Consider the following 27,629-nt stretch of genomic DNA (forward strand, 5'->3'; position numbering starts at 1 on the left):
AAAAAATGATATTCAAAGTTTACAATAAGATTTTATGTCACCCAGTAGATTTTGTACTAAGCTTATACACAAGCAGGATATACAATTCAATTTTATCTGATTTGTACAGCACCAGTTAGCAACATACATTATCGTGCCACTTTACAAAGATTAATTATACAGAGAAACCCAACAGTTCTCATTACGAGGAGGAATTTGATGGAGGGAAGAAACCTCCATTTTAACAGAAAGAAACCTCTAACAAAACCACAGTCAGTGTTTGCCTCGTCCGGTTGGTATGAGTGGGGAGAAATGGGGGAGGGAGGAAGGGTGGCTATAGAAAGGAGGGGAGGAAAGAGAGAGAGGGGAGGGAGAGAGACAGAGAAAACATAACATATTATACAGCAGCCATAGACATACAAGAGGAGGCGTGAGTTGCGTTATAACTGCGCATGGTTGTGTTGTTGTGCTGTGTGGTGAAGTGGATCTGCTGCTTGATGCAGAGCCTCAGTGAGGAGGAGAGCACCTCGGATCATCTGACGGCACGCGGCTCCTCCCCGCTCAATCCACTCCGCGCTACGCACACCAGACGGCGGCTTGGCCACAACTCTCCAGCCGCGTCTCAGTGCACACGGGCTCGTCTGCGAGAGCCGGAGCCGGGACTCCACTTATCCAGAAGAATCCGAGGGGTCCGTTCACCTCCCGCGGTGTCCGCCTCCACATGAGTCAGTGATGAGAGTGGCCGAGAGGAGCGACGGACGCGTCTCTTCAATGAGGACCGGCGGTGGGCAGTGGTGCGCTCCATGCTCCAGCAGCATCATCACCTCCAGCAGCATCCTCCACCTCCTCCTCCCTCTACTCCTCCTCCGCTCCTGAGATCAACCCCAAACCCACGAGGCGCGCTGACATCCTCCTGCGCTGAGCGAGGTAACCAGATTTTCCTCCACTTTCAAACAACACCAGCAGCTTCTCTCACTCACATGCCTTTTTTAGGGCAACACTTGAAATCTCCAGCGTCTGACAATAAGGATGTGTTGTGCGCTTGGATTCACGGGCGATTAATTGATCAATTATTAAGCATGGATAAATCCAGTGTTGCCTCACAGCAAGAACAAATCTCTGGCATCCATTCATGTGTAACGAGAGCATCATATTTCCCCATGCAGTTCACATTGAGATGCTCTGTGATTGTGTATTGATCAAACTAATTAAAACGCTGCATCCAATAAATTAGGTTCACAAGAGAACAGCTTAAGGAGATGCTTTGGGTCGTGCTTTAAAAAGCCCACTTCACATGATATGTTTTAAAAGTTTTTGATTGAATGTTTAAAGTTTAAAATAGATTCAAACCCATGTGAGTTGTTCACAGAAGTTCTGCTCCTATAGCGCTGGTGGTGTTTAGCAGTCTGTTCTCACCTCACTCAGCCAGACAAGAGCATCTAATGATAATTACCAGTGGCCTGTTGTAACAAACGCAGCCTTGATGTAGCATTGTTTCCCTCTCTGCGTCCCCTCCTCTCTGCTGCCAGACCAAAAGTGATACTCCCGCAGCCGCGTTTGAATGCCTCAGGATGCAAAGTGCCACAGGCTTTGCAATATTCACCTTGAATTATGTGGGTGTTGCCCTCTGCAAGCTGATTTCTCAAAAGCATCAGCCGAGTTGTTTGACGGAAATATGATCTCTGATGAAATTCAACTGAAACATACTGGGTTGTTCACCCCCCAGCATGCTTCAGCACCTACATCCTGTCCCCATGGCTAAAAGTGGGATTTAATTGTTGGTTTTCATTCTTGTGCAGTGTTTAGTCATAGGCAGCACTTCCGGGGAGTGGGGTGGACTCTAAATGTTCTCACAATTACAGTGTGTGTGAGTACTTATTACACAGAGGGAGGCTGAATGGTTACTAAGGTGTAACAAGCTCCTTTCCATCATGCTTTACCATCAAAAGCAAATCACTTTCTTTTATCCATTTTGGGAAAATCAAGCTCTATTGTGCGGGAAAAACATCTAAAAAAACTTGAATTCAAACCGCGTATGTGTTAAAAGTTGATCTACAGAATTAATGTCAAACCTTTAATCGAAACTGAAAGGCCATTAGTGTTGAGAGAAATTAAATTGGACAGAAAAATGGGAAGCAAAGTGACAACAAAGGGCAAAAGGTCGACTTGATGAGGGTTTACCCCTCGTTATTTTCATACCCGACTAATCAACTTGAATGGGACCACTGTTTATCTGCAGCTAAGGGAGAGATTTTTTTTTCCTGTTAAACCAAATGCATGAAGGTGTACATAGAGATTGTATTGCATTCGTAAAAGCGATTGCAGCCTGCCGAGGCTTTGACGTTTTCTAAACCCCAAAAAGAAAAGTCATGTACGACTGGACAAACACACAGGGTCAGGGGATGTTGCATCATAATGTGTGGAGAGCTCCGTGTGGGAGGGATAGAGAGAGGAGGAGAAGGGGGTGGTGAAAAGAGAGAAGCGGTTTGTTGTCTTCAATTTCCTGTTATTGTGTTTTGTTTGATGGAGTTTATCCAGTTGGCCCCACTTGAACAAAGAGGGGGGTGGATGAGAGGAGCTACTCCACAAAAGTGCATTTTTCTTTTCCTCAACTTTTTTTTTCAAGAGCAATACAACATAACAAACGAATAGAATAAATATTTGATGAAGTTAAGTGTGCTGAATTAAAGGATGAAAACTATGACCCAGTGCACACAGGAATATTTATTGAAAATGCTAATTAAATCCTGCCTTTTTTTCTCTTTTTGTTCGGTTGATTTTTCCTTATTAGGAGACAAAAAAAGAGCTGTAGTGTTTGTGTCAAGGCCTTAGTTTCTGTATTCAAGTCCAACTCATAACAAAATGTACCTTTACTGAAGAATTTGAATATTTATCCTTGGTATTTGTTCTAATTTGAATGTGTGTTATTTGGTTAGAATTTTAATTACCATAAATGAAATGAAATTTTTCTAATTTTCCACAACAAGAGCACGTCCTAGACGTCGATATGTATTTTTATTTCCTGTGCTGTGATTTGATTGGGGCAGGATCTGTCTAGGCTCTCATTTGAAATAGTTTTTAATACACTATATAAAATGGTCACGTGGTCATTTGACTGGCTGGCTAATGTTGATACCTGTTTCTTAAAACCAACTGGGATTTGACAACTCATTATGTTTCTCAGTTACTCTCTATTGTCTCAGTAAATCACACTGAGGTCACAGGACTGTCACTGCTAAGAAGTGCAACATAAACTAATGCTGGACGAAAAATATCGACTAAACACTGCAATGGACAACCCAACCAGAGACTTGAAACTATTTCCACGGAAAAAATATCCACCCCTGAAAATTCTAAAGGCTATGTTTATAATAGTCATTGCACCTAGATGTCGCACTCGCACCAGCATCTCGGACCAAAACAAATTATTTGTTGGCTACATCTCCCCCGTTCCCTTTGTGTTCTTAGGTGAGGTGTTGAGTAAATATACCCTGAAGCTACATCCACACTCCTTTGTTTTCGTGACCATCTCTGCCACGGATACGCCCGGCGTCCACATGACTCCACACTAGGTTTAGAGCTGCGAAAATGTGGGAATTTGGAAACACTGTTGGCCCAGTTTCAATTTACGACTCTGGGGAAACGCTGTAGTCGGGATGAGCCGAACAGGAGCTGTTAGGAAACAATGCCTTACAAACTCACAACCGCTTGCTCATTTGGTCTTTTTGGTCACGATGTAGCCTTTGCTGATTTGTTGGACTCCAGTCACATGACCCACTTCCAGAGGGAAACATCCAGCCTTGGCCCTGACCTAACAATGAAGAATGCAACATGGATAATCAATTACCAGCCCTTCAATAAATGTCTTTGAACAGCAGCTGCAGTTAAATTCAGTAATGTAATATAAATGCAGTTAATTTCAGTAAAAACAATACAACAGCTTACATGCATTTGAAAAAAACTATTATTCGAGTCATTCCTGCTTACAGGCCCGTAGACAGTGTACCTGAGTGGCCAGTTGATATGTGTTTTCAGGTGCTGGACAGGAATTAAAACTGATGCGATGCCAATGTTCTTTAGGCAAAAGATCGTTTTAACCTGAAAATTCAGTTTTCAAATTAAAGCGTAGTATCATAGATGTAGCCTCAGTACAGGCGATCCAACAGAAAACAATCCATTCTACCAGCTGCAGTGCAGACTGGTATAATGGATCCATCATGTCTCATCCACAGGTTGGTGCTCCTGTCAGTGCTGGAGCTTCTGTCTGAAAAGCTTTGGCCAGTAAATGTTGTTTTTAAAAGCATTGCACACTGTCAGGTGGAGAGCTGGTGGTTAGCATTATAATCATAGTTAACATGGCACTGGCTTATGTGAGTGGTGTGTACAAAGAAGGTGCTGCTGTTGTGTTTTTGGTTAAACAGAATGTTAAATGTGCCAATTCGTAAAAGTGAACACGCTGATAATATCACACACACACACACACACACACACACACAGACACACACACACACACACAGAGAGAGACTTCATTCTCTGCTCAGGATGCCATCACTCTACTATATCTTTGTATAGCAGCTCGTTGTGATCATGGGACAGTGTGAAGGAGTGGCTTTTTCTTGTTTCCATAGCGACCGGGTTCACAAGGTACCAGGTATCATTATTTCCTGTTCACCCTGTTAAATAGCAGTTGTCGGCTGTCATGTGTCTGATGACTGGCTTTGATCCGAGCTAATGATCACAGTGTTGGTCTCAGAGCAGCAGGACTTATTCATTCCGCTCTCTCAGCCGGAGCAGAACATGATTTTTAAACGCATGCGTTTGACGCAGCAGGTTCTCTGGTTCTTTTAGCTTGTTGATTTTGGATATGTACACCTCTCTGATTAGATCAGCAGAGTACACTCACTCACACAGCATTGTGATGCTAATGTAATACAGAGACAGATTTTTGTGTGTGTGCATGTAGAGTTGCCTGGATCCCTTGTCTGCCTACCCCATGGACTGATTACTGATCAGACTAGAATTTCATATCAGCCTTGTGGGGGGAAATGAGAGGATTAGCAACAACTTCATGCTTATTCCCCAAGTGTCTTCCAGGCTTCTAAATCCTGAGGAAGCCATTGTTGTTTTTTTAAGTAGCTTGGCAATTGAGCGCGGAAGCAAACTCTGATTCTTCCAAGTCTGCGAGGACGTGGCGCTGCAGATAGCCAGTGTGTTGGTGCTACCTCCCTTGCTATTCATTCTCTTTCATGATGTGAAAGTGAGAAACTGGGGGCCATGAAGCTGGCTGCAAGGACCTCTTCACTCCAGTCCTTGGTTCATACATAATAGATAAGTCACTGTAACTTACAGTACAGGGGCATAACTAGGCTAATGCCCAGATTTGCATATTTGTGCCGAATTCCATAATTCATGAGTGTGCAGCAGGCAGTGGTCCTTGGTGCAAAGAGCCACCTTGGTCCATATGCTGTGTGCCACATCTCAAGGGTTGCTACCTACCATGTGCACCAACAGCACAAGTATTAAAAAACAGCATGGAAACAGTCATTGCCTGGCACATGGGAGCCTCGTCTTCATCATCAAAAGCCTCGGAGTCTCAACTCAGCCTTTGGGGAAGCCTTATTAAAGGCATGTAGAATGTGATGACAGAGTCAAACAACAGGCTTCTTTCTGCTTAATTTAATACAATTCTGAAATAATAGGACGGAGTGGGAGTGGGTGAAGACGGAGCGAGCGGGGGGGGGGCGCTGACGCCTTCTAGTGAGCACATTTCACAGGCCACTCTTTCACCGAGAGGTTCAAGAAAAGCCTGACGGCGCCATCATTGCCAAGCGCTATGAAGTAGATTCATCATTCCACTTGATGACGGGCTAAGTTATTTATTCATTACCTTTGTTCCCTGCCCGCCTCAGATGAGTACGCACATGCCAGCCTCATCGCTCATTATCGGTGATTGTGTGACATACGTTGTTTTTTGTTTTTTTTTGTATCACAGGCATGTCTTGTCATATTTGTCAGATAAATAGTATCTGCTGCTTCAGAGAGATCACGACCCCGTCATGTGGAGTGAGATTTGTTTTAATTCGCATGCCTCTGCTCCGCCATATGTATAAATTTATTTTGTGTGGGTGTCTGCAGTTCTGTGAGGCTAGGAGGAAGGGAAAGTAGACGATACCGTTTTGACATTTCTGTGTGTGAAATATGTTTCTTTACCCAGACATACATATTTTTCAAGAACATCAGGAGAGAGGAAGTCAGATCAACGGTTGGTTCCCCTGTAAAACACATCAGGTCTCTGTCAATTATTTGGAAGAGAGCCAGTGTGATGTCAAGGTAGCTAAAGCCATTTTCCTCTTTTCCTGCTTTTCCTCTCCTCTACACATCACTGGTAGTAATTTCACGGGAGCAGATGAGTACTCATAAGAACAAAATGCCATGCGCTGGTCCTCCTGGCTCGCGCCCATTGCCACCACCAGAAGCAACATTTGACATTTGTTCTAAAAGCGCAGAGCTGGGTTTGTGTAGATGTGAAATTTGATATTTAGTCACATTGATTTAAGTGCATTGTGGGAAGGTCACAAGCCGAGCAGGCAGTGCGGAAAATCTGTGCTTTGTTTTCTAACTTAAGTGCACACGAGATGAAAATGATGACCTTGTGTTTGTCCTTCAGTTGAAACCCTTTCAGCTGCTGTCAAGCTTTACCTATTAATTAGGTTGAGAACTGATCACTACAAGGCCCAACAGGTATTTTACATAGACATACAGTTTACAGTTAGTAAGTCACATTAGACTGCAGAGAACCGGTGTTAATGACGTCTCAGTCATTCTTATAGTCCTAGGGTTCAGCAGGCGGTTGTGTGCAGGGTGCTGTCCATGGTGCTGAATGACCCACTTACTCTTGGCTTTTTGGAAATGAGCTGATCCCCTCTCTCTTTCCCACCTCAAGGGCAACACCTCCCATCTGACACTTGAAATTGAATCTGGCTTATAGGCAAGGAGCTCCCAAAAAACACTCTCTAAACTCTGAATCTAATAGATAGATAGAAAGAAAGATAAATAGATAGATGGATAGGATACATAGTGAGATATAAAGATAGATAGATATGTAGAAAGATGGTCAGATAGATAGATAGATGGATAGATAGATAGATAGACAGACAGACAGACAGACAGACAGACAGACAGACAGACAGACAGACAGACAGACAGATGGATAGATAGATAGATTTTTGATAGATAGATAGAAAACACAAAAACACTTAAGAATCAAAGAGATATAGGTAAAAGGCTTCGCAATGGTCAGTACATTTTCAATATTATTTATTAAAAAAAGATATAACTTTTTTACCCACAACCAAAACCAAACCATTGTGCATTGAATTACAGAGTTAAAAGTAGGTGTCTTAGAAAGTAAATACCAATACAGCAGCAATTAGAAACAATGATTTACTGCCGCAATGATTGTGTATTTACAAATGAATTATTACTGCAAGTGGCCGTACAGTAAAGTAGATATTGCTCAGCACTCTGTCCCGCAGCCTGGTGTCCCCTTACAGCCCAGAGAATAGCAGCTCTCAGAGGGTTCTCTGCAGCCGCTCTGAAGTCCAAAGGGCAGCGGCCTCTTGTCCACTTTTATGCCACAAAGCAGTTTTTACTTTTTATTAAGTGATTCTGCAGATTTCAGCCGTTACACAACGGGTGAACAGAAACACGCCACAGTGTTATTAGTTCAACACAAAAGTCTTATTCATCTTATTATTAATCATTTAATCTGGAAGATATTTGATGAATTAATCAAGAATGGAAACAGCCATTAGAGCTTTGAATATAATGCAATGCAACCTAAAATCTTGTCATAAATACCAATCTGCCTTTGCAAAACTTTGTCAGATAGGTGTTAACTGGGAAACAGTGACAATACATTTTTTCACTTTTATCTAGACGGACAAAATTATGAAATCATCATTTGGAAAAGTAATGACTGAAATTCCACGACCATTAAAGAAATGTGAGTTGCAGCCGCATATTGCACTTCTACTACTTACAGTCTTAAAAACGAAAGCATTGTGCATGGGACATGTTCCACTCAGGTTTTGAAATCCCTTGTCCACCCCCCTCACTTCAATGGTTTCCGGTTGATGTACACTCTTCACATTCTTCTCTTCTTCTCTTCTTCACATTCTTCTCTTACTCTTCAGTTTTCACCAGGGTCCGTTACAATTAGTACCATATGGTGCACTTACTCTTTCCCCTGGGTTTTGCCTCTCAGGCTACATACAGGCGGGTGGAGGTTAGGGCTGAAGGGGATACAGGCAGATAGCACTCATGGGGGCTGAACAATTAATCATTTATGTATAATTATTATTAATGCTATACATTTTTTCATTTCTGTCAGTGTTTCAAAAAGATGTTGATAACATTTTCAGTCATAAAAAAGGCACTAAACATAGCTCATTGCCGATAAAATATCCAGTCTTAGTGGGAACACATTTAAATAAACATAAATTTACGATGAAGTCAATGTTACAATTCTCATCTTAAAATGTTCAATAACATTTTCACAGTCAAATTTACACATTATATCTGTATATAATCTACAGTATGTGTGTAGCAGATGTTCAGCCTGTTTAGTGTCTATTGTTGGATCAGTTAATAAGTGTGAAACGTGATAATTTAGGCATAAGGGGATGATAATTTTTTTCATATTTGCTCATATATTTTTTTATATCTTTGCTAAAAATAATTATCTTATAAATGGGATTCAGGAAAATTAAAGTAAATCATTCACAGACTGAAATGCTTTGGAAATTATTTCTATTTAAAAGCTTGATTTTTCTTTTTCTCATTCAGTAAATTAATTTAATGCATAGTGTCCAAATGTGTGTTTCAATATTCATGTGTTACTCTAAATTAACTTGACTTATCTGCATTTTATTTTGTTATATTTCATGGCATGCATGCAAAGTGTTTTCTCCATGTCCTGTATGTATGCCTGCATCATCAGGGGAAAAATGGGTCTGTGTTAGATATTTACACACATGTAAAAATCACATAGGGAGGTAACAGAGAGGGTTGTTTTCTACAGTATTAATGGTACATACCCATATTCATATTTTACACTGGTTTAATAATGTTTTCAGAGTGTATTTTTCACAGTTTTCATCATGTTAGATCATACCTTCCAGCTGGTTCAAAATGTGACTGTGTGATAAAGACTGTCCCCATTCAAAGGATAACTGGAGGCCGGCTCAGCCCAATAAGAACCAAACAGAATCTGGCCCTCACCCTTAAAATGTCTTTTCATCTCAGGCTTTCCTTTATACATCATATCCCCTCAATAAACTGCAATGGGATTACAAGTTGTGGGCAAATATCGGCTCCAGAGGTCTGCGCCCTGTTGGGATTAGATATGGCATTTGATGTCAGCTCCCAAGGTGTCAAAGAATAATATACCATCCTTATTTCATCACTTATCAGTACAGAGCAGTACAGAGGAGCCGGGCTCGGCCATTGTCCACAATGTGGCACTAAAAGTCAACGCAGGTCTTTCAGCTTTGAAAGAAACTAAATGGACGATGACCAATAGCTGATTAGTCGTCATCTTCAAGCACAAAGGCCAAAGTTTCTCAGGTTCAAACTCCTCAAATGCTATTTTGTTCATCCTTATAGTGAGTTGAATATATTTGGGTTTTGGACTGATCAGACCAAACAAGCTAAATCTGCTGGTGTGATATATATTGTATTATATTATATTATATTATATTATATTATATTATATTATATCAAATTATATCAAATTAATTCATTGCCAAAAGAAATCAGTTGCTATTCCTACTTTGTTCTTTAAACTCCACTGGCCGAGATGTCTCACACAAATGCATTACTGAAAAACACAAGGGCCATAAAAGCCGTACAATGGAAACACAACCACAATGGAAGTGCTTTATTGATTTTATTTCCAATTACAGCTATGTGCAGTTAAAAAATTGCTAAACATCAGACTAAATATTTCTACGTCTCCATACAACATTGCAGCTTAGGCTATGTTCATCTGACTGACTAAAGTTAGCAAAGTGTTAATGCTAACGTCCTGATGAGAGATGACAAAGTACATATGAATTCATACAGACAATGAACAGCATTGTTCACAATCATACTTGCACATTTCATCCTCAACATTGGTGGTTACTCACTTCTGTGGTTGTTGTGTTTTAATTGTGTAGCTTTTGCGGTTTGTGTTGTAGCTTATGCATTCATGTTGAATCTTTCAAAACGGAGCCGTCACCAGAGAATCTCTCTGACTTGTGCTCTGCTCAGGGAAGTTTGAGCAGCTACACGTGTGAATTAATGATTTGCAGAGAAACAGATGCAGTTGCACTGGCTTATGATTTAATACAAGGAGCTCGCCACATGGGGAAACTCATTGCCCAGCAAATTAAACCATTAGCTCCCCAGTTGGAGTTAAATATGGAGAAATTACTCATTTAATGTCTGATTACTTCCTAATACACTCATCCGAACACAACAACCACTCATTACCACCAAGTATATTCTGCTTTTTTGCGAGATAAGGGTGGTGGTTGCTTGTCAGAGTTACAGTAAAGTTTTATCAAAATATGTTAAGACGGTCAGAACGCAAAAGATTTATTGTGTTGGGATTCATTATGAGATGGCTCTCTAGTCTGATGATATGTCTTCATTATCCAGCCCAGCACCAGGCAGATAAGTTCGCCTCATTTGCTTTCAGAGCCTCAATTTCCCTAGAACGATAATGCAGGCCTCTGTTTTGCGTCGCCCTTGTGCCGTCAAGCAAACTATTTTCAATATTCACGAAGGATTACAAAGGTTAATCATCAATTTAGAGCTAATCTTCGTTAAATACCAACAGGAGCGGGGCATGTGCTCGAGACAGATATAATCAGACAAACCCCAAAACAATCCTTGATCTAAATGAAGTGAAAGATGCTTAATCTAGGCTTTACAGCAGCGGTTGATGAACGAAGAAGGCGGAGGATTGCAACGCACTTATCGACTAATGTTCCATTGTTTTGAGGTTTGCTAAAATTATCCTTCAATTCTACTGGGCTAACGGCAGCGGAAACTGTGCCACTTCTTTTTGTGTTTTTAAGAAGAATTAGGTTGAGAGATTCCCCAACAAATCACATTCAAGGTAAAGTCCCCGTCTGCTTCTGCTCCGGGAGTCCACAGAAGGAAATGGAGCTCGTATGCTCTATCTACCCTTGCTTCATTGTTGCTATGGAGTTGAGATAATTATGGGCTTTTAAAGTAATACAGTCAGAGTGTAATTAATTTTCTCCCCTTTTCTCAGTTAATATGCACACGACTGGGAACACGAGATTCACACAGGATATTAAAAAATGTTCATAACTGTCCAATGTGGCTTTCATGGTATCGGAGCAGCATTTTCACACTTCAATACTACAAAAATAATCATCATGCAGAAATCTGTGGTAAAAATAACCACATACTGGACTGTAGCTCCCAGGGACTTTAATTGAAGAAAAGGCAGCATTTAATCTTTGTTGGGTTTGTGGCCAAAAGGAAAAAGAGAAAGATATACTGCTCTGTATAATGACAACAGATTTATTATATCATGCTCACATCATATTATTTATAAGATGAATATATATGTCATTCATTACTGGGTGCACAAAAATCATTAAAAAAAATATTTTTATTTTACTAAAATCCAAAACCCTAATTCCTAAAACTAAGGGATAATAAGAGTCTCAGTCAATCAATCAGTCATATTCTATTTGGATAGCCCATATTGACGAATCACAATTTGTCTCATAGGGCTTTAACAAGGATTTTAACTGGGGTAAAAAGAGGTAGGAACCTCAGAGAGCCAAACATGTGAGGCTGAACACAACATTTAAATATTTACAACATTCATTAGAAAAAATATTGTTTCATTAGCTAAATGGAATGGACATTTATACAAAATTCAAAGAATAGAATTTAATAAGCAAAAAATATTCAGGACAGATTCCTCAACCTCTAAGACGTTATCCTTTTGACAGAGTATTTAAAAAAGTACAGGAAATAAAAGTTTTTATTCAGACCATTTATTTTAAATTCACCAAACTTTTTGACTAACGAGAAAAGCCTGTGAAAAAACATTCCATTTTCCATTAACCTGAACAATTTAGGTCTCCTGGGCAGGAATTTACAATAATGGGAAATAGAATCGGCTCACCTTAATGGCTGAGGCAGTAATTCCTTTGACAAGGTAGACTCCTTTAATAAAGATAAGCCCCCGAGAAAATCAATAAGCCCAACTAATTTCGAAGAAGACTCACACTTGTCAGGACAAACACAACATTCACACCTAACCCAACCAAACAAGCCTCGCAGGCCCACTTTAAAAAAAGGCATTGACATGGCTTTGACAACACAAGGCTGTTTTCTCATCTTTGCCTCAGAATTGGGCCAACAAGCAGTCCTGCAGAAGACTTATCTGGTCCCTGTTGTTCCCCCAATTAGGACCTCTGATGTCGGGGTCCAAAAACGTCTCTAATTAAGAATTCGCTCTTCAGGAAACTCCCCCCATAAACACCCCTCGCTGCAGAATGTGGGGCGATAAAAGCAGTTATGGGGCCTGCGACCTCCTTTGCCTCTTGTCTCCCATAAACACCTCAGTAGGTTTTACAGGAAAGGGGAGGGGGCCGCACGAGCAATAAGACAAAGGGGAACAGTAGGAAGGGGGAGGGGGGGGCTGATGACTTATTCATGCAGCAACAAGAGGGCACAGATGAAATTGACAATGAGAACTCCTCATAGTTGTTATGTAGTTCTGACATGACTTGTCTCACGCTTGAAGTTGATTCCGCTTTAGCCTGGGGTTCAAGTCATTCTCCATCAAAAGGAAATACTTTTGCTTGTGCTGTTTTTTGGGCTAAGAAATAAACTAAAAAAGATATTACATATTCATGAGCTTTACCAGGTTCCTGACGTTAGCTTGTGGGTTTACCATCACACCGGGAGAGACAAAGCTCTGCTGAGAAAAGTCACCCTGCTGAAATGACACGATGCTTTATTCCCTCTATCGTCTTAACCTGATTCTGTCACATACCCGGAGCCGCACTGGCACGGAGATTGTCATTAAGTTGCACACGCGTCTTCTCAGCAATTTAAATGAGTTTCAATTCTTTGCATGTACCTCACTTAACTGCTCTGTTTTCCTTTTCATGTGCATTAAATGCAGTTTAAGCCGGCAGTGATTCTTTCTTAACCCCCACCTCATCTCAGTTCGTGCATGCTCTGGTGATTTAAACTGATGACAAATCCCACCTCGCTATGCAGGCCGAGCACAGGAAGTGTGTGGTAGGATTGCATTCGAGCCGCTGCTGGTGTTATGTTGGCCAGAAAGAACAAGAGGAGATGGTGTAAAGTAACGGAGGATGCCAATACCTGTGGTAAGCCTTCCTTGAAAATGTCAGTAAGCATGCTGGAAAGTCGGCTAGAAAACAGATGTGAAGCCCAGCTGGCATGAGACTGTTCATCCGCTGTCCGGCAGAGAGGAAATTCGGCCGACCAGCACCAGTGACGGTGTGGAGCGGTGCTGGAAGGCGAAGGTTGTAAACGCTGCAATAAGGGAGTGTACGGCAGCCGCGTGGAGCTATGATGGTCTAAGCAGCTCCCAGATCCCTGCCGAGGCAGACCTCTGAAGAGGTTCACCGTCACAGAGGCAGAGCTGGAGATTGTTATTATAGATAAACACTTACAATCTAGTTTACCCTGCAAGTAGGAAATTACAGGGATGCAGCACAGCAGCTCCTGATTTCACTTGCCTCCGTGGTGTTAGAGTGCACAGTCACAAACTGTGCTCGGCAAATGACGCAGATTATGATTTCGCGTTTGTTTAATCATCGAACGTGCGAAAGTTTTCTTTCTCTGCAGGGGCTCAAAAATGTGTATTTCCTGTTTTTGTTGGTCTCATATTGTGTTAAAGTTAGTATCTTTCACTAAGAAACAAAACAAGACTGCTGAGGATGTAATATGAAGAGTTTTCCTAAATGCCATCCTAAACGCTTCTTAGGTTATATTCAAGAATATAAAAGAAAAGGTTTACCTAGAACATATAGTATTCGGTTCCTATTGAATCAAATTGCGACAATAAGGGAAACATTTGTTTTAGAAATATACGCAGTGAGAAACAAGCTGTATTTCTTCTACTTCTTCTGCCTTCTGGATTCAAAATCTTGGTTAGGCCTACTAATCTCATTGGTTCTTGAGAAACCCCGTTGAATATCACCACTCAAACATTCCAGAGAGAGGATCGGATAATCCCCTTCTTACACATGTTCCCGCAAAATTACAAAGTTATTTTAGTTATAGCACGACTTCAATCTCAGACTCGTTTTAGGTGGTTTAAATACTCTGTCATAGAATCATGATAGGCCTTTTCTAAAAAAAAATATTGAGTGATTTATGCATTTCACATTTTTAAACATGCTAATAACTTCAAATGTCTCCGCAGTACAAAATTTCCCGTGTTTTCAAGAGAAACGCAAAGTGAACTAAAGCCTGTAATTATGGAAGAAGTCTCCTTGATTTGTCAAACTGGATTTGTTTCCCCTGATGCTCACATTGAAAGCACGTTAGTAAAGGATCAAAAAACATGTATCAGTGCACATATGGACCCCGACTGTTGACAGACCTGATTGACTGTGAATCTCTCCAATGAAGAGATGTTGGGAAAGTGTGTGATGTGGACACGATTCATTAAAAGTTTCAGACTCCTGCATCGAGACAGCCGAGCCCTCTCAGCCCACAAAGTCCATTCCCTGTGATTAAGTTACGATCAATGACCAGCATGTAAAGCAAACAACTTGAATTACTTATGCAGATGAGGTAGCTTGATACTCTGACAGTCGGAGTCCAAGGTCACCGGCTGTGGCTAAATGACACTCCAGACATGTGTGGGTGTCGCCGTCGGCCTGATACTCTTTCCATTTCTGATCTGCATATGTAACAGTTACGCTTGACTTGACTCGTCATTCACACGTACGGCTGAAAACAAATGAGACAGTCAAGTTGTGTACACCGGGGGTCAGTCTGGTCAGTTTGGAGGAAACCATAGGGGCTTTATTGTTTTGTGGCAGGTTGCTTCTGCCTCACAATACCCTGCTGCTGCTGTGTATTCAGTTTGGCTCCACACAGTGTTCTCCCTCTTCTTTATTTACCGTGCACATGCAGGGATGTGCAGCGGGGAGCGCCATAACCAGCACGGACGCATCTAACTGTGCGACGCTACGACCTCTGACGCGAGCAAACGCAGGACACCCCTGTGGGAAGCCGATTCAAGCGGAGTGCATTATTATCAACCCACTAGCAGTGTTGAGGCACTTCTGTGCTTGGCAGCCAGCAGCACATCGCAGAAGGTCCACACACTAAACCTCAAGTTCTGCAGTGCCGAGTACATATTTGCGATGGCAGGAAAACACTGGCAGATCTGCGGCGTGCGCCTTCCAACAGGATGCTGTTGTGCCAGGGAGAGGGAGAGGTTCTCCAAGTTGTGTAGAACTGCACACACCAGCTGTAGCTTGGGAAAATAAGCACATGATGTTTGTCCCCCCAAAAAATACTGAGCCCTGTAGTGCACATATAACATACGAGATTAGATAAGATGCATTTATTGATCCCAAAAACATACACAATCACATGCAGAGTAGGGAAATTTGTCTTCTGCTTTTGTCCCTTCTGGTGAACCTCACAGGACACACAGAGCAGTGGGCAGCCATGCACAGCGCCCGGGGAGCAGATGTTGGGGGAGTAAGGTGCCTTGCTCAGGGGCACTTAGACAGTGGGGGTAGGGAGAGTGCTCTTTGGACTTCGGAACAGATCCGGGTGTTGTCCTGGCAGGTATGTTGTACTGTCACCGCGAGGAATCGAACCAGTGACCTTCCAGTCCAATGTCCGTAACTTTCTGCCCATAGTCTAATTATTCTGCCACTAGTCCACCGTTCAAATGTATCACATGCTTTGCCCTGGTGCAACAGCTTCCACAGTATATGAGTCAAGACTTGGCTAAAGTGGGATTTACTCCCGAAGTGTAACTTAATGCTGGTTAGGAGCTGCAAGATTGATGGCATTTAATAAACAACTCTACAAGATCGTAAAGTTCTCTAAACGGCGTGCATCTTTCTGCAGTTTGCTCATCTCAGCTCTGATGTCTTTGTCAGCACCCAGCAGGCCTCCCCGTATGTTTTTATTCTCATTAAACTATTCATCAGATTGGCCTCATCAAAGATTAAGAGTATCCTCGCAGTTCATTACAAGATGCCCTGCTTTTTATTTGATGAAGTAATTCATCCATAATGCATGTGTATATTGCAGGATGCCTGCGAGACTGGAGAACAGCATCGGCTTTCCAAAGGCTTAGCCCCGCGAAGAGAGAATAAAGTTGCTGCATTTGTTTTTGATTAAGTCGGCATTTCAGAGAGTCCCCTCTGCGATGAACTGCAGAGCAATTACTTTACATGGAGAAGATCAAACTCATTGTGAGACGGAGGAAAAGTTTGGATGGGAAGAGCATGATAAGAATTACATTAACATTAAATCGTCTGAGCAGAATTAGCTTTATCTGAGTGGTGGTGATGAGGCGGCCGTGCTGCAGCGTCGGGGATGTCGGCGCCGCGGAAACCACACGTGCTTTATCAGAAGTGGCAGGCTGGATGAGGATCATCACGCCACTCGCCGATTGAATTCCTTCTCATCGTCTGTTGTTGTTTCTGACCGAGCGCGGGACACATCCCTGAGGAATCGGTAGGCTCCGCTCGTCCAAGGGGTGATGAGCAAGTTCACCCATTTTATCCGTGAAAATGCCTCCTGGGAATCCAGACAATGGCAGTTGATGCTTGAATTAAATCTCTGAGCATTGACAAATGTCAAAGATAAACTGGCCGGGGCATCTAGGGCCGGTTAGGGCTGCAGTATTGTGATGGTGAGATGAGAGTAATGGCTCCGTGCAGCTTCGTTTAAACCCCCTCCCCCCCTGCGATTTCTGCAACATTCAGATCTCCATACTCAAAATTAAAGACAAAGTGTGTGAGATGTTTGTTGAGACAGATCGTTATGCAAATTTTGCCGATGTAGCATAAACATACATTTGTTGACGAGGCGCAGGCCTTCATCGGGTTGGGTGGCTCATGTTCTCCTGCTGCACAGATGGCAGTGGGCAGAAGGAAGGCACTACAGCAGTCTGCAGGAAAAAAAAAAACTAGCTGAAACGATTGCCACTCTGAGATGGTTTAACTCAATGTATAGAAGAGCACAGTTTAAACACTGTAATTAGTGCCCAGGGCCACATGTGTCTGGATGCACTCTCACGTGACAGATTACACCCTCTTCAGGTCCATAATGAATGCCTGTGCTGACATGTGGGTGTGGATTAGGTCATTGTTTTACTCACATGCTCCCGGAATAGATAAAATAACGCTTATCATCGGAGCTGTAGCATAATTTCTGCTCAAAACAAGGAAATTGTGTCTTTCCATCCTCGGTGTCATCGTGTGAAATGCTGCTGAGCTGTCAGATAGAGCTGTCTGTGTCAATATTAGATAACGCCTGTCCTAATAATGGCATAGATCTTCTCTCAGACTTCACACAATCAAGGTTGAAGTCTGTTCAAGGTTTCTATCATCCGTCTAATGCCTAACATCATATCCTGTCAGAGCAAATCAGCATAACAGCAATATTCCTCTAACAAATTTTACTAATGAAGACCAAGCAATTAGGGTTTAACAATGTGGGGATTCAAGTACTAAGGGATCAAATGGGGATCAATAATAATTGGCCATAGGGGGTGTGACAACAAGGAATCGAGGAAGTGAGACTTGCTAGGCGGTGGCACCTGTGGTTCCTGTGAGGAGAGCATGTGAGAGAACTGAGAGAACCAGTTTGGTTTGTGACAGCTGAGACAAACAAAAGAAAAAGGGGTTGACAACAGAATTACAAAACATGTAATCTTTGTTCCTGCGCTTAAGAAAGAGTATAGAAAAATGGAAATATGAACCACAGATTATTGTACATATATTGTACAATGTGTTGAGGACATGCAGTACACAGAAAAACTACTTAGTAATAAAATGATAACACACAAATAAACTTTGTTTATTTAAGGTGAGCAATTGTGTTAATACATTTATAACTTTTGTAATTTTAAGCTGAACAAACCATGTGTTACCAAATTATAATATTACTTTGTTGGTACATCATTTTCTTTTTCAGTGAAATTAGAAACGCTTTTGAACACATAAAAAAAGAGCTGAAAATCAATGATATTAATTTGAGCTGGTTTTCCAGCAGGTGGCCCCAGAGGAGAGTATTATCATGATAATGGTTCCTGTTGCAGCGACGCCCACTATATACACCAAACCTAATAAAGTTAAACACTAAATCCTGTAATAAGTCAGTAACACTTTGTTAAGAGATTTAGATTTGACTGTACTCTCATTCTGAGCGCTGCTGTTTGTTGTGCTGTTGAATTGTATTGTGTTTATCATGCTATTTTGTCCACCCCATTCATATCACTGAGGGGAGGTTGGAATAGCAGCAGCACCCATCTGCACACTGTATCATAAACCAGCCCCAGCATTATCTCAGTGTGCCTAATATAATGACACCATGCATCTCACAAGAAGAAGTCAGTGAGAACCTCTACTGGTTACCAGAACTAGTCTAGTCAGTGAAGTAGCTCTAGGTGCTGCTAACCATTATAGTAACATAATGGTATTGGGAGCTCTCAGCCATTTACCACTTACCAGTGAATGACTCCACAGGGCAACTGGAGGGTAAATGCCTTGCTTTTGGGCACCTCCGTCAAAGGCACCTCTGCTGGGAGAGCATTGCTCGTTCCCCATGCAGTCGCATTTTCCTGAAGCAGATCGAAAGTGGCGACTCGCCGTTCTCATGTTACCACAGTCTCCATCCTATATATATATATTCAACAGTAAGTGGCGGTAATATAGCAGCAAGCTAAATGAGTGGGGACCACTGGCTCATTATTTCCTAACATCATGGTCAGGTCAGCTCTGAGAGGGGACTGAAATGCCCAGCAGTGCTCAAGGTGCCCCTTCAGAAATCCCTTGCATGCTGATGCAGACTGTATTTTTAGGGTTTTGGAAACTAAATACGTGGATGGGAGTGAAGGATTTTTTTCTGTTCTTGTTTTGCCCCAGCAATAACCAGTATTTTATAACCGCGTTGACTTCTGAGAAATAGAACGCTGCTGAGGCTGTTGCATGGGGCGTGTCGTCGCATCTAAGGAAAAGGTCAAGGAGGGAAAAAGAAATGATACATCTGGATCCCCCGCGAGTCGCTAAATCCTTAAATTGTTGTAAGAGGAATTAACAAATTGAGCCAGTAAACCCACTGCGAACCAACATGCATTCATAATTTAAAACGCCTGCTGCACGTGGGAGTGCGGCTTCGGTTACTGTTGGATGTGTGTGTGGGTGGGAAATACATTGTGCCTGTTTGTGAGGGGCGTGTTGGAGAGAATGGCTGAGGAAAAATAAATAAAAGAGCAAAGGGCCAGAGAGCTTAAGAAAATACAATGTCCCAAGTGATCGTTTTTGGGGGCGAAGGGTCAATGCATTTTACAAGAGATCATCTGAGAATGCTGTGGCCCAGTGAAACAGAGAGATACAAGAGCCCGGGATGGAGGGAAAAAAAATCAGGCAGAGACAAAAGCAGGAGATAAGGAGGTTTGTCTCTGCCTCAGATTACATTTTTTGTCTTCGGCCTTGCTGACAACAAAACAATACCCTGCCTCTGTTGTGGCTTTATGTGGGAATTCTCTGAAAAATGTGACCACACACAAAGAGAACGCTAACAATGACAGATACTTCTAACTTACTCGTTTGAAATCCATCCGTCTCCGAGCACAACAGCCCCCCTCTGTAATCAAGCTTTATTGCAGTAATTATTCGTGCTAATATTTCTAATGAGCATCTATTAAAAAACAAAGCTGCCCAGTACAATACCTGCTGCCTGCCACAGTTAATGGTGCGGGGCCCCTCCTGCATATAAATGAGGGTTTGCTCTGTAGATGTATAGAGGCGGCTGTTTGGGTTAATTAGTGGGAACCTGGTTTCCCGTGGTGAAGAGAACCTGTGGAGCCCTCCTCTTGGACTGGTGGGATATAATGAATAGTGCAGATCTGTTGGCGGTGCTGTCTGCTCCGGCAGCAGGCAGCAGTTCTGCTCTGATGCCAGACGAGTTTCACAGCCTAATGGTCTGCGAGTGCAGCTCTCGTGTGTGGAGGCTCCGTATCATGAGTTCAAGTGGAGCAGAGGTTTGATTTTGTTATCGGCGGTTGTGCCTTTGACGGCACCGAGTTCGGTTACTGAAATTATTCATAATCAGGGTCAAAGACGGGCGGGAGTAGATCCCAGTGAGCGAGGCAGGGAGACGTCTTGAACATATCTGTGGCCATTTACCATGAATAAAACTAATTCAGAGACAGACTGGGATTCACTTCTCTTTCATTTAATTAATGAGAAGGTAAATGTAAATGGATAATATTTATAAAGTGCTTTTCCAGTCTTTCGTACAAGCCCTTTTATATCCACACACTTTTCATACAATGTTGGGAGAGGCATCATGGGCAATGTGAGGTTTAGTGTCTTGCCCAAGGACACTCCAGACTGGAGCAGCTGGGGATCGAACCTCTTTTACACCAATATTAGCGGGTACACACAGGGATTTAAATGTGGGTAAAACCGCTCAATAGATGCGATTGACTCCTTTCCCTTTGTCTATCAAGTTTTCTTTTTACCCCAGTGTGTCATAATTCGACAAAAGAAACAAAGGTGTTCTCTCACCATCTTGCCAATTTAGCACATTCACCCTGGTTGTCATGTTTCCATCATTTGACCAGTGTGTGGATTCTGATTGTATAAATTCCCATCGCAGACAAAAGCCAGATGTTAGTGTGTTTTTTCACCAGTGGATAAGGGGCTTTAGTGACATGGGTGAGGCCTCTCGAGCCACATCCACCACAGGCAGTCAAGACCAATGCTTTGTGTCCTGTGTTCTCATCTCATGACCAAAAATACTTAATATCACCAAGAATTGATTTATCTTGGGGGAAAATAGTGTCATATCATATTTAGCAGTTCAAATTCAGCATTTTTCATACGAATTCTCAGTTTTACCAAAATCTAAATACTGCACACCTCTCTCCGTGAGTGACTGGTACAATAACTGAATTATATAATAACACTGACAAGAAATTGGATCAGTCACATGAGAGCCCATACCCGATCTCCTTAGATTTGAAGTGCCAGGACTGATTCAGAGTATCTGATTGGTGTGTCCCTAATAAACAGATAATATTGTTACATAGAGAACTTATGTAATCAGCAGAACATGGGGGTGTAACAATGAGAGCAATCCTCAGAAGTTTTTGACTCTTAAACTTTTTCTTAATCTGTTCATGATATTTCCAGTTCCAGCTGCATTTTTCCACAGTGAGATTCTGCCGTGCCTGTTTTTGGACTGAAAGCTCCTTCATGCTCCTGTGGAGGATTAAGATTATGCTCTCCCACAGTTCCCTGCAGTCGATTCACAGAAGCCAAACATGCAAACTCCATAAGCAGAACATTGACCAAAGAGATTTGAATCTTCTCTCTCCTGCAGTGAGTTTCAGACAAACCCTAAACTCCAGGGATCCTCCAGAGTTTCTAACGGAGGAGATGCATGTGTGAACACATGTGTCCGAGTGAGAGCCTCAGGAGTTTCTGCAGAGGTATAAAATCTGCAGTACCTCTGGAAGAGCTGCTCTGAGTACATAGCAGTAGATTCTCTGTAGGTATAAGAGCTGACACCAGAGTCGGTCTGCTTTAAATACAATCATGTGATATCCATAGCAGAATGAATAGGTTTCTTCATCCCTCCACCTGTTTCTCCACACCTCACGTGAATCCTGCGGAGGATTTGTTGCTTTTGTCAATGTGTCTGAGCAGAGAACCGCCTGTTGTGTTGTGCATGTGTGAAAGAAAAACTTAGGAGGGAGTCCTAACCCCAGTTTTGCAGAGTTCTTCCGGAGAACTTCACTGATGGTATGTTACTTCTCCAGCCTCTCACTGTGGCCTGCCAACCTTTGCTGTTCAACGTTCCATTGGCCCAACAGTGGAAATATGTTTGGTTAAGTGGTCTGCCAGATAGCGTGGTTAGCTGCGTGCCAAATGAAAAGCTGGAAAGATGCATCAAGTGCTGAATAAAGCAATAAGGCCCAGTGGAATGTAAAACAATGGCTCCTTCCAGGTGGTGGGGTGCTGTAAGCGGCGTGGGGGGAATTGGATGAGACAGAAAGCTCGTCTGGCTTCCTGGCTGTTAGCACTGGACTTGGCAGCTCTCGACCAGGGACATGCTGACAGGTAGGCACGCCTGTCACACATAAGTGCCTCCTCGCACAACCCTGAGCCCTGTAGGGCAGGTCGACCCTCCTGTGTTCATCTCACAGGCCCAGACTCACAATCGAGCCACAGATCGCGGTGGGAAACAGGGGCATGTGTCATAGCCTTTACACGGTTGAAAGAGCCTGTAAGGTGAGAGAAAGGCCACAGGTGACAACGTACAAATGTGCTATGCACAATAGTAATTATATTCCTCATTAGAGAGACAACTTATATAAATAGATTATGCTTGAGGTGGAGTGTTTCTTCAACCAGGTGCATTATAATAAGATTTGTCACAAACAATTCAAGTGCACAGACTAAAACCATTTTTTTTAGACATTTTTTAAACATTTGTTAAAATGACTTTCATAGCAATTGATCATCAGTGTGTCTAACAAAGTAATTTGTTTCACGTTATAGGCTAAGTCAGATTTATTAATATAGTTTGTGAAATACAGCAGGAGTTGAGGAAAGGATATTACAAAATTGGCGAAACAGAACAATATCCATGATGAAGGTAAATGAGATTTAAAAAATCGGGAGATTAACAGAATCATGAGACACAATCAATAAATCAATATATTTCATGTATTCATGAGTATTTTCAGACAGGAAATCCAGAACAACTCTGTACATTTGTTTCACATTTGTTTCACATCTGTTAGGAACATCATCACCATGCTGACTCCTCTGGATAATCCCCTGCTGTTTTCTTACATGGTCTCATACGGACATTATCCAGAGTTTCTCCTGCCAGCTCCCGAGTGAAAACCTGACTAAGATATTTGGGTTGTCACCTGCAGAATATTGCCCATATCAACAAATGTCATCTACCCCTTTAATGACGTAATGTACAGTCAATGCCATCAAGAGAGAGAGGCGCAGGAATTTACTATCTCAATGGTGGAGCTGTTTTCCCCTTGTAAGCTACAAGCCCATCAAAATGTATGTAAATATATGTATTTAAATGATTTGAGACCTACAGTACAGTAGCATACATAATAAGTCAAATATGTGTGTCTGTGTGTGTGTGTGTGTGTGTGTGTGTGTGTTCCCAGGCAGGGAATATCCTTATTTATTTAGATTACCTTACAGTGACCTTTGCTGTTGAAGCTGGATGTTTGCATAGCCCGGCCTGATTGTTTTGACTGTAGCAGCTCCCTCAGCTTGTTTTCCTCATGAAAGTATTTAAATACATTTATTTGTTTATTTTTTTAATTAATTCCGTGACATTTAAAAAAAAAAAAAATCTATTTTTTCTGCTGTTTCATCTCATGCCTGCTTACGACAGAGCACAGGGACTTTTTTTCATGATATTTAACAGCACTAACATTCAAAGTGCAAAGGACCAGACAGGTTTTTAATTTTCCCAAGGTTGTGAAGGGCTCTTCAGTGATATTATTAATCTAATTTAAAGCTGTAAATCCTTCTCCTTGTGTTCGCTGGATCTCATATCGATCGTTCTCTGCACGTATAGGAAATCAAAGTCGCAGAGAAGTGGGAACTCATCTGATTTCCTGCAATAAATTTGTCTTTGAACGTCTCCAGATGCCCTGATATTGATGCCTGGGTGTGGACGTTGAATGTATTGATCCTGGTGTGGGTTTTGACCTGTTCGAGGAAGACAAAGCGCTCTGGCCTCGTCTCCTGGCCTTCAGCCACACTTGCATATCTCAGACACGTTTTCTAACAAGCTGTCTGGCTAAATGTTTTTCGGTGGGAGAAATTACAGTATCAATTGGAAGTGACTTTAGAGAGTGAGAGGAGAAAGCAGATGGGAAGAGGGAGGATGAAAAGAGACTCCAAGAAAGATAAATTGAGATTATCCTTTTGAGATGATACACTTACATGACACTTACACTGACATAGATTGTATTTATGGCTGTTCACAGGAATGAGGAAAGTGCAATTTCAGTATAATGCGGACATTCGTTCTGCTTTAAATGTCTGATTTTTCTTTTCTTTTTCTGTCTTTGTTCTTTCTTATAGATGTGCTGTGGAATGCCAATGATTCCTCATCCTCCTCCAGTTCAAATCCAATGGCAGACAAAGACTGCACTTCCCACCGCTCTTTAAACCACTGAGTTCACAAAGACAGATCTTGTCCACACCTAAACCCACTTCCTATATTCTTTGCTTCTGTCACTGCCAATCTTCACTCTCCAGCCCATCGTCATGACTTGTTTCCTGATATCAGCCTTTCTGCTGGTTTTCCAGACATATGCTGCTCCACGTGAGCTCCTCCAGCCAGGATATAGCATAACACTGGACCCCATGGACCTTGCTTCTGGACTATCAGCAAATATCACTGGAGATGAGCCCTCATCTCCACCTCCAGGAACAAGTAAAAGAGCCCCACATAGTATCATTATTGGGGTAAGGAAAGGGGGCACAAGAGCACTGTTGGAGATGCTCGATATCCACCCTGAAGTTGCTGCTGCGGCCACTGAGGTGCACTTCTTTGACTGGGATGAGAACTATGCCAAGGGCTTTGAGTGGTACCGAGATTTGATGCCCTACTCTTACCCACACCAGATCACAGTGGAGAAAACTCCTGGTTACTTCACTTCAGCCCTTGCACCGGAACGCATCTGCGCCATGAACTCCTCCATAAAGCTGCTGTTAATCTTGCGCGACCCGGCCGAGCGGGTCATCTCTGACTACACACAGGTGTACTTCAACCGGCTGGAGAACCACAAGCCAGTGCAAGCCATTGAGAACCTGCTAGTGCGTAATGGAGCCCTGAATATCAGATACAAGGCCATTCAGAGGAGCCTTTATGACGTCCATATGCGTAACTGGCTGCGTCACTTTCCCCTGGAACAAATACACATCGTAGACGGGGACGCTCTGATCCATGACCCCCTGCCAGAGCTGCAGAAGGTGGAGCGCTTCCTTAATTTGACCCCAAGGATAGTGTCCTCCAACTTCTACTTCAACCAGACCAAGGGGTTTTACTGTATCCGCAGTGACGGCCGAGAGCGGTGTCTGCACGAGTCGAAGGGACGTCCTCACCCGGCTGTCAATAGCACCATCCTCCAGCAGCTCCGCTCCTTCCTACAGGAACACAACCGAACCTTCTTCAGACTGGTGAAGCGCACATTTGACTGGCAATAAGAAACAACAGATCACAAATCAGACATAATGAAGCCACTACCTTGTCTGGGATGAGGCCAAAAAGGGGGCATAAAGCACTTTACAGAACTGACATTTAACAAGCCCTTGAATAGCCTCTACACAACTGTTGTGAACTCTGGTTTCATCAGAGCTGTTTTATTTACACCATAAAAAGGGTAACGCTTTAGATTACAGTCCACAATGTACAGTTACTCCAGAAGTATGGTATAGTCTTTAGTACTCACTGAGTCAAAGAGTACAGTATACACCAATGCCTATATATGTAGTGTTGGTACTTGACAGAAAGATTTGAAGCTATGGAATAAGGGGGTAACAACTTGCGATCTACAAAGAACTTGCTGTACTTTGTATCAATACATACTTTACTAGTGGCTTTGGAGTAATTACGTTGTACATTGTGGGGCATAAACTAACGCGTAACCAAATACTGTAACTCGAGGTGTAAAGTTAAATGGAATAATTTCCAAGCTTAATAAATCATTCTCTCTGTGCTGGAAGTGTTTATGTGATCAGCGAAAAACAAGTTCACAAAACTGTTTTTTTCCTCCTTCTCTCTTGTTTGATATTCTTGTTCTTGATAATAAATCGTTCTGCTTTCAAATGTAACAGAGAGGTGGCGTGTTTCCATCCGTCTCCATTTCATTCTGGCCATGGAAAAGACACCTTAGCCTTCTAACCTGTATTGTTTAGGGTGTATACTAAGGTAGGCAGAGGCATTAGAATAAGCCTTTGATTTGCTGTGGAGAAAGTTAGACATTAATGCAAGGAAATGGGTACCCTGGAGCAGCGCTTTAGTAGTAGAGGAATCACTAATGGCTTTGGACATTGAAGGTAGCCTGTGCCTGCAGCTGAATCAGTCAAATCTCCATAGTCAGCAAGCGCAAATCCACAGAGCTTGTGTTGCATTTTGCTGCTGCTCAATTCAACAATTTGCTCAGCTGTTAAATGCAGTCATTAAATTGTACGCCTAACAGTGCTGTAAATCATTTATAAATGATACTGCATCTGCATAGATGTTTTTTTTCCCTCCGCAAATGGTCTATCTTCCGAATCGTACTTAGCACGAAGTTTTCCCAGAAACATCTTGTTGTCCTGTACACAACAGATAGACGGGTCATGTTTCTTTCATTGATTAGGCTTTAAACAGCAGCCAAAGCTACAGCTCCAATGGGAACTGATATTCATGTGATCTCCCCACTCTGTCTGCTGGAATAAGCGCTATAACTCTCCTGAGGCAAGTAGTCATTGATGCTACGTTGGATCTATATCCAGAGCAAAACATGGGAGGAGGTGAATATACCGTAGCTGTGGGCGATACAGAAATATGCTGAGTATTTATATGAATAGTGTAGTTCATGGGTGATTTGGGGTTTTACATCAGTATTAGGCTGGAAAATGATATGTGATTTTCATGTGTGCGCAGAAATCCTGCTTTATGACAAAGTCAGCGCTAAATGGAACCACCCACAGGCCTTTTTCACGGCAGACATTCTGACATGTCATGGGGGGACATGTAGAGGAGTAAATAATCAAATGAATGATGGCTGAATTCCATTTATCTGCTTCGGTTTCAGGTTTCTGCCATTTTTCACGCTGGCTCACTGTCACACTGTCATGTCTTACTGGGACACTTGAAGTGAACAGAGCCATTGTGAATGTTATCAGGAAGACCTGTCCAATTCCTGCTACGCCATGTCAAAATGTCTGCTGTGAAAAATGCCTGTAGCTCATCCTGTGCAGGGACTTTTCTCTCTTCTGTTCACCAGGGGTCACTGGGACCCCAGAGTAACTCATGAGGGGAGGGTGAGAGGGAATGTGTCTAGACGTGCTCTTTCTAGGATCCCTTCTGTCGGGAGCACACACAGGTGAAGGGCCCGTGACAGTTGCCTCCTGATCCTGGCCGCCACCTGCCTGCTCCGCTATGTATCACCCAGCCGCTCATCTGGAAGAGAACGAACTGTCCTAGGGCACAGCCTCGTTCCACCACAACACACACACACACACACAAACACACACACACACACACACACACACACACACACACACAAACACACACACACACACATTACCGATCATTCCCAAGGT

The 27,629-nt window shown here is 42.4% G+C and overlaps 1 protein-coding gene across 1 annotated transcript; it reads left to right on the top strand.

The window, feature by feature from the left end:
• The first annotated feature begins 387 nt into the window (after positions 1-387).
• On the top strand, positions 388-26,150 carry hs3st1l1 (heparan sulfate (glucosamine) 3-O-sulfotransferase 1-like1). The gene is made up of 2 exons (XM_062400482.1): positions 388-906; positions 24,396-26,150. Exon 2 carries the CDS (start codon positions 24,582-24,584, stop codon positions 25,521-25,523), a length of 942 nt encoding a protein of 313 aa, XP_062256466.1. The 5' UTR covers positions 388-906; positions 24,396-24,581; the 3' UTR covers positions 25,524-26,150.
• Positions 26,151-27,629: the final 1,479 nt, after the last annotated feature.

Source organism: Platichthys flesus, chromosome 12 (assembly GCF_949316205.1).
Source record: "Platichthys flesus chromosome 12, fPlaFle2.1, whole genome shotgun sequence".
NCBI classification, from domain to species: Eukaryota; Metazoa; Chordata; class Actinopteri; order Pleuronectiformes; family Pleuronectidae; genus Platichthys; species Platichthys flesus.

Excerpts from the sequence above, each read along its gene's own strand:
- hs3st1l1 (XM_062400482.1), top strand. The coding sequence starts at position 24,582 with ATGACTTGTTTCCTGATATCAGCCTTTCTGCTGGTTTTCCAGACATAT.